The sequence below is a fragment of the Ruditapes philippinarum genome, unplaced genomic scaffold, assembly GCF_026571515.1.
Source record: "Ruditapes philippinarum isolate M1 unplaced genomic scaffold, ASM2657151v2 ctg1843_1_1_1_1, whole genome shotgun sequence".
Classification (NCBI taxonomy): domain Eukaryota; kingdom Metazoa; phylum Mollusca; class Bivalvia; order Venerida; family Veneridae; genus Ruditapes; species Ruditapes philippinarum.
The window spans coordinates 458,057-472,054 of NW_026865464.1; the positions used below are offsets into that span (position 1 = coordinate 458,057).

A 13,998-nucleotide genomic window follows, 5' to 3' on the forward strand; every position below is an offset into this window, starting at 1 on the left:
CATAATTTAATAATAAATCAAACAGCAGGAAGAGATACTATCTAACAGTAGTTATAATAATAATAGTAATATGTTGACTAAATAATAGTAATAATAATTATAATATGTAAGTGCAATTTCGCTGTTGAATGTAAATTATAATATTTTAATTTTAATATTTTCAGTTTTTTAAGATAATCTTTTATCGTCTAAAATCGATATCTGATATTTTAACTTCAAATTAGTGTAATACCACATTTTATTTGATTGTGTTATAATTTTTGTATGTCGTACATACATTTATATTGTTTTAAAGCTGTTTTTGGTATTTTACCGATATTGTTATTTGTACATTAGTTATCAGTTTATTATTTGTAAAGCGCCTTTGAACGTGTAAATCAAGAGAAAGCTATAAAAGTTTGGTAAATAATAATTTCTACTTTGGTCTATTTTACAAACCATTCAATGCTAAATCAAGGAATTCTTTATGGACATTTATTTGTAGACCTTTTACATTTGTCATATATGTTCTCGTGTGAATGGAAATCAAGGAGCACTTTCTTTACGTCAGCTAACAACATTAGTGTAAGTGGAGCAAATACAAAAATGACAGCTATATAACCAACGAATTTTGAAGATTGGCGTTTGTCGTCAGCGCTTGTAAGTCGACGTATATGAGATGAAGTTGATTTTGTGTCAATTGTTAAGTTTTTAGCTATTTCCGCAGCAACCTGTTCCGCTTTTTCAAATGTTATATTTTGGTAATGACCCTGAGTCGCAGTATCAGGCGCGGTAATCGTAGTGGTTGATAATTCTGTTTTAGTAGCAGTAAAAATTTCACTTATTGTTTGAGCCAATATTTGGGTTGTTGTGGACATTTCAGTTGTTGTTTCTGTTGATATTTCTGTAGTTGTATCTACCGATATTTGAATTGTTGTTTCTGTTGATACTTCTGTCGTTGTAACGGAAGATATTTCTGTTTTTGTTTCAGTTGATGTTATTGGTGATATTACGGTTGTTATTTCCGATGAAAGTACTGTAATGGTCAGGTTCTGAGTAAGCGTAATAGTGTCGCAAATTGGGAGACCTAATGATGTCAATGGAGATGCACTGGTTGGCGAAGGCTGGACTGGAGTGCAATAGAGAATATTATATTTCATATGTTACTAGAATGTGTATTATGCTCACCATAAACTGATCTTTAGACAATAATTCATGCAAATTTTTTAAATTAGAATAGACTGTTTCATAATTGTTGCTGAAATACATAACAGCAGACAAGGGAGGGATAGCATCAAACATTGACATAAAATTGAAAGATCCTAACAGCTTACTTTAAATAATATTTATTTATATCTGTAGCGACTTTTCAGATCCTTTGCTCTTTCCATTTTTTAAGTTTTTATTTTTAATCTGTAAAATGATATAAAAATAAAACGAGTTTAAACGCTTAAAATTCAAATTCTCTAAGAAATTCATAAAATATCGCTTTTAAATTTAATTTTAAGTATATTATTTATTCATTTTTTGTATATTTTCCTGTTATAAGTGCTCCAGCTGGTCTACGTCAGTTTTTTCAAATTAGAGGTTAGAACACTTTTAGACCTCAGTGGAGCTGCTTTAAATATTAAAAGTTATACTCACTTGTAAACGGGCCACACGAAGCGTCAGGTGTAAGGCTGCTGTTGGATAAATCTGGAGTAATGATCGTGTCATTTAAAGTTACTGAAAAGAAAAGAATATTAAGCACAGGAAATTCATCAAGAATTTTCATTTCTAATATAGATGAACATTGCGTTTCAAATGAGTCCTTCTTAGAACAAAAATATAAATGCTACACTATCGAAAGAGGTATTAAAGTAATCGTTTTGGGTAGTAGTTAGATATTATATTTTGACACTGATATCATTAGCTTTGGTTACAATTGCAAGCTTTTTCACGGACATGCACATGAAACAAGCTAAGTAAAAGAAACGAGCACTCCCTTAATTCTACAATTATTAGAGAATGATCCTACATATGAACATCTCGTAACAAAGAAGATCTTCTACATTATATAAACGAATAATATGAGAAAAGTCTTCGACAAATTAAAATATTTTTCTGCAAAAAAGGTATAATTATAAGACATTGCCCACATAAAATGAATTTAACTAACAAGGGATAAATACATGATGTTTGTCGCGTTTGAACACAGCAAATACCTACCATTGAAACAAAATTTTGACCCCAAAGTAAAACCTTCAACACCATAGCCTGGCAAAGCAAGATGTACACAATTGTTTGGTACATACTTTACTGCCGCCCAACATTCAGGATCATTCAGACATATATTCTCGCAATTTGTTACATCTGTTTCTACAGATAACACCTCGCTGTTGACAAGTTCAACAACATCGCAAGGTTGTGCTGTGGGAAAAAAGTTGATCTTTTTATTAATTAATAACAACAACTGTGAGTAAAATAGTACTTGTCGAATTTAAATCATTCGGGTTTGTTTCCTTACACTTATCATTGTTGTTGGTTCTTTTTATAAGAAAAATGGGATAGATATATTATATACATGTATCACAAATAAAGCCATTGTGTTTATATAAAACTTCACAAGCCAGAGTGTTCTAGGTGTATGTTTCAAATTTATTTCTATATGTCGTACATCGATTTTAGTTACTCATAATGGCATAAATGGATCGAATTTAATCGTTTCAAATTTGACCAGTACAACTTCATTTCAATACACACAATTTCATTTTCCCGTAAAAGCAAGAATAAAAATTGATTCGAAAGCAATGCAGCAAACAGTTCCTTTGGAATTAGGCATGAAAATGATATGTAAGTAAATGATAGCTGTAAGTTGCAGCGGGCCGAGCCGAGTGGTTTACACGTTGGACCAGTAAGGATAGGTGGCACAGTGGGGCCTCGATACGCATCGCTTACTTAGTGTTGTTTGATTCCAGGAACGGTTCGAAAGTGATTATATAGTCATAAAGTTTCCAACGCAATTAATCTAATATTAATTCTACACAAATTTCATATAAAGTTATGATTCCTTGATACTCATTCCTTAGTGCCTTTTGGTTCTGGGAAAGTTATGAAAGTGAATTTCTAGGCATAAAGCTTTCAACTCATCAAACTGATATTGCAAACACAAACTGATCATTTTCATATTTATTAAAAATCAAGCATATGAACTTATGCACAAAGGATTTTGATTCGTGCATTGCCTTTCTCGTCATTTTATGACAAATTGTGATTCTTACATGAAGGAACTTGGCATAAGAACGCCTCTTCTTGAGTACATTCCCTTCGGTCTCCAATGTGAGTATGTCTATTTCGTACACAATGTTTACCCAAATCAAAAATAACGTCTTCATAATTCTTGGTATATGTCAAATTCCTACAGTCTGCGACCCAGAAGCGATCGTTTTCTTGAGGATGTACTAGTCCAACCCAATACTCTTCTATACTGAAAATATAAATGTCAAATGAAAGGCGTGTTAAACGCAATACGTATATAAATGGGTACTTTAAATTTGAAACAAATCTGTCAAATATGTCTATTTTCTATGACTGTTAAATAAAATGGTGTGATGATTAAACTATATTTGAATATGGTATTAACAGACCCTTAACTGGGCAAACCAAATTTAGTTGAGCAAAAAACATGCTTATGTCATGATTGCACAGATGTTTTGGGTTGTGATAAATTTAAACATGGTAAACAGTGTCTCAAGGTAATTTCATTTCTGGTCTATCATTTAAACAATCATATTTTAACCGATTTATTTTCTTGATTATCAATATTATACGTACAAAATTTTTCAAAGAAAAAGTCCCACTCCCCCCATTGTTACATTCACAACTAGATTTATCGAGCAATCAACAGTTTGAAAATAACAATGATGCTAAAAGATAAGTTACAAGTAGTTTTTCTAATGCTTTTATGACACAGTTAACGTCGAATAACGAATTGTCCCATATTTATAATCTTCGGAACAAAAACTTTTACTCATAACTTTATTTGCTCTGAAACGTTATGTCTTTTTCTTTTGATTTTGTAGCGTTTTCTGATTCCATTATAAATATAAATGATTCAAAATTTCTTTACAATATATTAGTTCCGTAGTTTTTCTGTGCTCGTCCTACAATGTAATCCAAGATGACTTCAGAGTCTACCGTAGCTAGATCTCCGCCTATACTTTGGCACACGGTTCTGGCAGCACTCCATACTATCTTTTGTGGGAAGTAAACAAAATCCAGGGATGTTTGGGATATTTGGGCATTGAGCAGAGCGGCTAAAATAAATGGCATGGTTATATATATATAACAACGTAGCAAAGAAAAAATCACAACTAATTTAAAAACAACTTGAGAATGGCAATTACTTTTTGTTTTCATCTTCTTCAGTATCTTCAGAGAAGTATTGCATTTTTAAATACATTTAGTTTTGCAAGTGACATGCTTCAAGAATTAGATTTGCCTTTACTATGTATATTTGAGAGTTTTGCAGTTTCGCGGCTGTCCTCAAACTGGCGTGCCCTTCAAACATTATTGAACACATGCAAAAATCATTAGTTATCTCTTATGTCTTCATTGTTTATCTCTTCTTATTGGCTTTCTACATTATCAGGGGAAAAGTTGAAATTTAGACGAATAAAATCAAGATATTATTGTATGTATAAAAGTAGTATTATTTTGAAAGATGAATAGTTTTAAACAATTGTAAAGTCAATGTTTGATGTTACAAAAGACAAAGATGTTAAAATAATAATAATTAAAAAATAAGATTTAAGTAAAAGTCTGATCTTAAACTGGATAACAAAAAAGGCTATATAAATGTGTTTTTATCTGTTTGTTGGATGTATGACATACAAAAATATAATTGTTTACTGATGAAGTTTACTTATATGAGTAGGAATAAGATCTAAAAAGAAATAAAACGAAAAAAACTACAATAAAAAACTCCTCATTATGAAATCATATTACCTGGATATACCGGCAGTATACCATCGCTTCTTCCATAAATAGGTAATGCTATATATAATATCCAAACGTATTCCATTTTGTTTCTAATTAAAAAGGTGTGCATTTTTTAAAAGTATTTTTCAATATCATAGATTTTTACATTATTTTTTGTAACTTTGTTTGATAAATTATACGATATTTCATAATCAGTCAAAGATAATAAAGAAAATACATTCAACATTATAAAGAGACATGTTTAATTTGTAACAGTGCTATAACATAAATGTACGCATGTGATAGTGTTCGTATTTTACCCATAATTCCTAACGGAAGTATGGCGGAAATAATTATCGATATGGTGGTATTGTCTGCGGTTGGACATGGAATTTTTCCTTTCTTTTTATAAGTTTGGATCAATGAATAATAAAATCAAGGAAAAGAAATTACCGGTTATAAATCAATTACATCATATGAAATACTCAGTAGCAACCTCATTAAACTATTATAAACTTTCAAATAGTTACGCTATATCTCTTCCACAGTATTAGTACAAATCACATGGAGTCAGTAGTATTATAAAAAATTCAAAATTTCGTAACAGAATACATAATGAGTTATATAGATATATACTGTCGACAGACACTTCTAATTCAATCTCTGTGTTCAAAATTTTATGTTTTTGGGGGTATCAGGAATCATTATTTTAAAGACAACATAATATAAATATAAAGGTGATAGTTATAACGTGGTGCCTACAAATTTCATTGTAGTCAATTAACAAAAAATAAAATCGAAAAGTCTTTTTTCGTTAAAATAAGATAATTATACAAAACAAATTAAAAAAAAACAACAATATATACGATTATGATATTTTATCAGAACAAATATGTAATGTAGCGGTCAGAATCTTATCATGAACATCAATTAGCTATGTAAAGATCTCTGTTGAATATTCAACAGCAAGAAACAACGTTTTGTTATATTCATACGGCCTACGCCCCAAGTAAAGTTAAAAGGGAATCAATTAAAATCATTGTGTAGAGTAGCTATTCGTTTTCAAAACAATCCTTTAGCATGCCTAATAGATAGAAAATATACTTAGATTTCTTTCTCTAAAAAGTTTAACTATTAACAGAGATATATCAAGATGTTTTAGATATAGAGGATATTTGTTTGTTTGTGTGTAAGATGAATTTTTTTTCATCGAGTGAGCTTTAAAAACAGTATTCTGTTTTTAAAGTTCACGAGATGAAATAAAATTACATCTTACACAACAAACAGACAAATTTTCTTTTTATTTTATGCTTAAAAACAAGTTAAAACGAAATTTCCATAATTTTAACGTTAATATTAAAATCTGTTTCCCCCATTGAGAGCCCCATTTAGACGGAATTTCTCATTTAAAACAAGAAGTCTTGAGCTGAAAAATAAGGCCGCCAATCAAGGTTAAATGACGGTGATATTTATTCATTTTATTAAAAAAATATGAATGATCGCTTGTTTTTATAATAAAAACAAACAATTCTTGCAGGAGAAAATTCCAACCATCCATCCATATTTCTGTTACTTACTGCGAATTTATATTAGACCTGGCTTTCTAAAATGTAAACGGCAGCCATTTTTTAAAGTTGTGTATTTCATGGGAGGAAAATAATTGTGTAAGATTCAGAAGGATATAATTTGGATTTGTTTGTCATACACCTTTTTAAAAGAAAGAAAACTTATTTGAGGATTGTAACAGACAAAAAATAAGTGTTGACAGAAGTGAAAACATTCAGAAAAGGAGCTAGGAAAATGGAAAACTTGGAAGCTTTCTGAAGGAACGCTGGGTTGTTTTACCTATTTTACGAGTGATGGCTGTCAATGCTTTTCAATTTTTCATAAAGCATACGGCAGTTATTGCTCGTAGGATACTTTAATATGCCAAAATGTCATCAAGAGCAGTTTTGCATGGGGAAGGAATGTATTTTTCAGACTGTAAAAACGAAAAAAAAAAAATTAGAGACGAAATTTGGTGATTGGAATTTGAAGGAATAGAAGTAAGTTTTCTCTCTGTGTTACTTTTGACATTTAAGTTATTTATCTATTTCAGCTTAGCTATTTCTTTTAACAGCCTGACATTGTCAGAATTGTCCGTAAAAATAAAATTGAGGTACCACATGGGGAAAATCTTAAAAAAGTAGTTTCGTCATTGAAAAAAGTGAAATTATATTTTGATAATTTTCACTGTGAAATTATCAAATATAATTTTCACGGATAAATCAGTAATCCACTGAAAAGCATAAAATAAATGAACATATTTAACAATGAAAGCGGTCATGACTTCTGGAAAAACACAGTTACTGTATTCGAAAATTCAATGTATTGAAATCAATACACAATATGGAGGTGAATTAAATGATTTCCTTAAAGTATTAGGACCCTAATGGGCACTATCAGGAACTAAAAAATTGACATCATAAGTCAGATGTATACCTTAAAGTACACCTGTATGCAAAATTTAAACAAAGTTTACCGTACGGAAAACAAGTTATGGCCACTTTTCTGAACTCAAGCTAGAATGTTATGAGGGCCCTTTTTTAGAAAGTAGGAACCTTTAAATAATCTGCAATAACATTCTAATGAAAAATGTTTTCCCATTAATTTTTGGTAAGAAACAAATAGTACCATTCAGCTTACAATCCAAATAAGCAAAATTATGGTTTCTACTCAAAATTTATGAAATCTGTATAAAAATGTTACCCTACCCCACCCATTTTTACCACGTGTCTGACCATTTTTCTACTTAGGGAGCCTAACTTAAAAAATTCTTAAAATTTACCCAAATGAGTGCCTGTTTTCAAACTTTCCCTAAATTTTTAAAAAAGTATATTGGTTGATCTTGTAGAATATGAAATACTTTTACCGTCTAGTTTTGATTATATTACACTTTGAAAATATCAGGTACCATATTTTTTACTAGATTTAGCATAATTTAGCTAATAAATACCTATATAAATTAAAAAATCAAAATTAAACACTTTTTTCTTTCCAAATGGGACATGAGAGATACATAAATAATGTTAAAAGAAAAAAAGAAAGAAAAAAAATTGACCCTTCTGGGGATTGAACCCATAGCCCTCATTTTCAATGTAGTTAACAGCCTATTTGAATACTCTTCAAAGCGGAGGTAATGCATTAGGGTGCTAATACCTTAATTCAAAATATGTCGTTAAAATCTTGTTGATCAGAATCACGGTCAATCATTAAACTAACTATGAAGCTAACCAATTTTCTTGAAAATATTTTTTAAATCACTGTACAAAGATAAACATTAAGGAAATGAAAGTTGTAATTATTACTATGACAATATGTACAAAACTTTTTAATCACTATTTAGAGTCTTGCTTTTTTGTTCATGAGCGCATGACTTGGGCAACGAATTTAGCCAGCATGCGTTTTAGCAAATATATCTAGATTCAGAGCATCTTAATACAGTTTGTAGCCCAAAGATGTTTAAGAGTTCTCAGTGTCATTTTTTTAAAAATGTTCTCCTATGCACAATCCCCACGTCTTTTTCAGAATGTTTATAGAATACCATATGATTAACTTCTTCGTTTGCATTCAAAACATGGCCAAACTACGTATTGATAAAGTAAGTATTGTACATGTGTTACACGACCTGCATCGTCTAAACGTTTTAACAAAACGGCACACTGTTTAAAGCATCTTTCTGTGGACATACATATTGGCTTCAATACCTAATACACCTTGTCATAAACGTCTTAGAAAGTATTCACTACGGGCGAACAAAAGGTTGCAAACTTTTGAGTCATACATACAACATGTTTGCAAAAACAAGTATGTACATGTTAGATGATTTGACAAGGTTGGTAATCCTCAATTTTTGCTAAGTAAATTTTGGTGTAATTGTTAAATCAAATAACTTGATTAGCTCTTTCTGATAAGGTTATAAAAATATTTTTGACAACGAAATAATAAGTTTACCCGCTTTGTTTACTTGCAAAGGTGAAACTTCTTGGCAACATAACTGTAGAGTAAATAAAGTACAAAAAAACTTGTGCCACGAAACAAATTTTATTTCTATCCCATTGTATGCCCATTTTTTTTTTTAAGTGTCCACATTTCCGAAACACTATTATTTTAGATTTGGGTTGATTGCCTATAAAACTGTCAAAATAATTATAACAATGATATCTAAGATGATATGATATTCCAAATAAGTTCGAAATATTGGGTTAACAACTTAAATAAAGAAAAGGGAACAGCCATTGTTAACACTTTAGAGTTCACAATTTTGATTTGAACTTCACTTCGAAGAGTTCTCGACGAGTCCGAAAATGGGTCAGTTTGGCTAAAACACTAGGTTTCGATGTCAAATAAGGGGATAACCGTGTTTACATTCTATAAATGTGAGGAAACACATTGTTAACAGTCTAGAGGCCACACTTGTATCCACTTCAAACTTTGTAAAGTTTATACTATTGATACCACAAAGGAGTTCGGAAAGGGTTAATTTTAAATGAAAACTAGGTCATCGGATAAGAAAAACTTGTTAGCAATGTAGAGGAAGGAATTTGTTGATTTGATCTTCATCAATCTTTTCTAGAATATTTATCCAGTTCAAACATGAGAGTCATCTTGTGTCATTAGCTGGGTTTAGAACAAAGAAACTAGATTAATTAAAGAAACCCCATGTTCGCCCTCTAAATGTCGCAATTTTGATCTGATCTTCATCAAACATTGCCAGAATGTTTATCCCAATTAAGGCCCGGATGAGTTTAAAGACTTGTCACCTTCAGTCGTTTACTGCGTTACCAGATTAAAACAAAGGAAAAACATTGTAAAAACACTACAAGATACAAATTTGATTTGAACTTCGTCCAATTTTGTCCAAATATAATTACAACTCAGAAAAAAATCTGCTGTATCTGTGCTTTGCTTCGAAATGAGGGCTGTGATGTAAAATTTCATGGTGGCCACATAAATTAAAAAGTTAAGCAGTAACATGAACAATTTATCTACAAGAAGAATATTCATCAGCCAGTTACTATGTCTTAAATGTCTAAGCGAAGCAACCTTTTCTATTTCTATTTAAAAATGATTCTGGATTTATCTATCTTTTTGCATGAACTATTTCACAATTTGACAATTTCAAAATGATACAGTTTGATGTACAATTGAACAAAAAACTTTTTGCCAATATTTAGGCGGGAACTTCAGGAGGATATTTTAACATTTTGACTCATTAGGTTTACATCAGACGTAACAGATATTAACATAGTCAATGATTTGCAAGGTTGTGCAGCGAAATAAAAAACACACGTTTATTGTTCATGTGATTTCCCTTATTGCATTGATAATAACGCCCCGTCATTGTTGCATCCCTGTGTTCTCTCCATTCTTTTGTTCAGTGCACAACTTGGTTCCCTGCCGATGCTTCTGTGTTGCAAGATTTTGTTTGATGCTTCGTTGTTTTTTAATGCCTCCTTTTCATGATGAATTTTGTTCCCATATCTTAGCAACAATATATTCAGACATCTACTGAGATTAAGAAGTATTGCGAGTACTAGTATTAGTAAATACAAAATTCTAAAAAAAAGACTCTCATATATTACTAAATATTACGTTAAACTATTTCTAAAAACGTATTATGGAAAGAATCAAAGGCTAAAAACGCTATTTTGTTCGCACGAACCTGAGATTAATAGACGCATATTATGAATTCATATAGCATATGTCTTAATTTTTGCAGGGCATGATCTTATGAAATCGTTGGCCATGTTCATAGCAAGGTGTTATCTATTTCGATTAGGGTCATATGTTGCGAGTCTACGCTGGGCAATAGTATGTGCCAAATAAATGACTGTTCAGCTTGGATTTCCATGACATAAAATAAAGAGAAAATACAGAAAATCCTAAAAAAGTCCAAAACGGCAAAATTGAAAATGTTGCAGGCTTGGTTTGATTAAGGCTGTTTATGGACTGTAAATTCAATCAAAACATAAAAGGAATCATCGACATAGATTTAGATTTTTGTAAAGATAGATTAAAGAACATATTGTGAAGACAATAAACGTTAAATGTCTCTTAAACATAATTAAGAGAATGATTCTATCACAATGACAGATTCTCGCAATAATGGTAAAATGTTCACTCTCTCGTGGTAATACCACATACTATATCCAAGTAAATATTTATATTATGAAATAAAGGTGTCTTACTTTTTATAAATATATTGATTTAAATTTCATATTTACATATGAAATTTAAATTAATATAAGTTATGTGAAGGGGTATTTCTTTTCATTAATTGATTAGAAACTTCAATACTAAGTTTATTCATCAATATTGTCAAATGGAAAATTGATATAGTTTTAAATAGTGGCCCGATATTTCTATTTAGCAGCTCAAAGGACTATAGATTATTGACTACAGTTAGATTATTTATTTCAATTCATATAACAAAAGAACATAACAAAACAGAGAAGATCTGTAAAGAAGTATGGAAAGAGTCTGGAAAATAGATAGTCTCGGTAGTAATAAAAAATATAATTCATCATGATTTGATTACACTTCAGATTCTGGTTTGAATAAGTGTACCACCGGCTTATGTTTTTTTTTTAATCCTCATACCTAAATTTTCCAAATCACTGATCACGGTGTACTGGTAAAATATAATATCACCGAGACAGTTTATCAGTTAATTTCAATATTTATAAAGTCAATCAGAGATGTTTAATATTTTGTCGCCTTTTATGGGGTTATTGATTATAATAAAAGATTGTCAACTAGCTTTGTTTTCGAGATAGTTTCCTTAATCCAGGTATTTTCAATTGGTTTGATATCGTCAGCGCACCATAAAAAATTCGCCTGTGATGTATATACACAGTTCCACAAAAGTTAGCTACTGCAAGTGATAAACCAAATTATACTTTATCCCTTTACAGTGTTGTAATGTTGTGTTTTCCTTGTCCACCGGGATCATCGATCCCAGCACATTTAGTGAAGATTAAATATCAATTAAGCTGGTGCTATGGGGAGTAAGGGATTTCGCAATTTTCCATTTACCTACATCAACAGATCTAGACTCAATTAAAACGAGTCTACGATTTCAAAGTTTTAATGTGTTCATTGCTTCCGAGTGATCTCCCCTTTTGTTCGTTTTTTACAACAATCGGATCACTTTTTTATACTACCAGGTTTTAGATGTAAACAAAATCAGAGGGTCTAATATTTAATAATGAATAACGAATATATGTATTTGACATTCAAAGGCAAATGAAGTCTAAGTAGTTCCGTAAAATTATGATTGACAATAATAATCAGTGTAAAAATGTCAAATGATTTGCAATTACAACCAAATCCTAGTTGTACTTAAGGTTTCTACAAATTAACCATAACAATAAGTAAACACCTTAAGTGTTTACCTTAAGGTGGTATTTTTACTCGATATATTGGCATGAACTTAGTCAACAACTCCTTGCATTAAATTATTATATTACATATTTAGTTTCTTACCGTAGGATAGGCTGAAATACCGGATCCATTCCGTGTATTCTTACTATTGTGTCCAGAATCTGACGGAAAGGGCTGATAAGTTGCGGTTGTTTTAACGGTCGGACAGATATCTTGTAAACATTCCTGGTATCAGTTATAAGTGCCACAGCTGTCAAATGCAGTTGACCTGCTAAGCCTAAGCTATGACATAACGTTTGGTTATTTAAAAAAAAATAATGTGTGTTTAGGGTAAACTGAACGCAACTAGACATGAATAACTTTTTGCGACGGACGCGCTGGATTTCGTTGGCTACAATCGCGCAATGTGTCCTCAACCGAATAACAGTCCACGGAATAGTACATAATTTGATCCTATGAAACTCCCATACTTCGTCGGGATATCTTAAAAACTTCCATATTTAGCCTTTTCAATTTCAAATTAAGTTATCCAAGTTAAAATAACAACGTATTTGATTGATAAAAACGCTGAAGCCCCGTAGTATTATTGCGCAATTATGCAAATAACTGCTAAAACGATTTACCGCTGTCGAAAAAGTAGGACAAGAAATTATGCTATAATTAAATAGTAAGCTCAATAATTCCTAGAAATTATAAGCAGGAAATAAATATTTCCCCATTAAACAAAACATTTTTATTAACAGATCAAAAGTTTTTCGTGACTTTAGAAAAACTCGCGCATTAATAAAAGAAGAACTCTTTTCGTGACTCATACCGCGGGTTTAGCTGAATATCCAGCAGTTATTAATAAATTTGACTACAGTACAATGGTAAGTATAAATATCTATTTTTGAAAATGCATTGTAACAAGAATGTTTTTCAACACTTTACCACCATATAGTCTTTCATGGTAATTAGTCGCCGGTAGAAACCGGCGACTATATTTGTAACAGTTTAACATTATACCTATGGTAGGAGAAGGCATTAATTTCTGTAAATAAAAGCATAACAATTACTGAACAATTAAAGACTACAATTGTTTTCAGTAATCACAAAAATTCAAACATACAATAATGTTGCTAAATGAAATGAAATATTTAAATACTGACATCGTAAAAAGCAACATTACAGTTTTTATAGAATGAATTAATGACGTATCCCTATGGATCAGTCATTGAATTTAGGGATGCTTTTACTTTTCTTAAAGTGTCAAGCGTTGCTATTTTATGATAAATAAATCATGCATGATATTTGAAATGACACTTTTAAATTATCTGGTTGTTTGTATCTTATAAGACCTATTCTATGTTTTATCTTATTTATTATAAACAGTTTCTCCCAGAATCACGTGACTACACGTTGTATGTTATTGTTATGAAATCTATTAATAGTAACAAATGGCTGATAAGATAGACATACAGGTAACATGTGAATGGTTGGCAGCTGATAAAGTGCAAATCAAAGTAATTTTGTATGAAAAATCTCGGTATGACAGTAGGGGTCGGAATCGTATTGGATACACAGAGAATTTATCGCACTGAAAGGCAATTAACATTAACTTTATCGTATGTAACGACAGGAATATTGATTTCAGCT

The 13,998-nt window shown here is 30.8% G+C and overlaps 1 protein-coding gene across 1 annotated transcript; it reads right to left on the reverse strand.

Moving 5' to 3' along the window:
- Positions 1 to 277: 277 nt before the first annotated feature.
- On the reverse strand, positions 278 to 1,833 carry LOC132729133 (mucin-2-like). Its single transcript, XM_060714874.1, has 2 exons — positions 1,624 to 1,833; positions 278 to 1,108 (listed from the first exon to the last, which is right to left on the reverse strand). The coding sequence occupies exons 1-2, from the start codon at positions 1,751 to 1,753 to the stop codon at positions 465 to 467; spliced, it is 774 nt and encodes a 257-aa protein (XP_060570857.1). The 5' UTR covers positions 1,754 to 1,833; the 3' UTR covers positions 278 to 464.
- Positions 1,834 to 13,998: the final 12,165 nt, after the last annotated feature.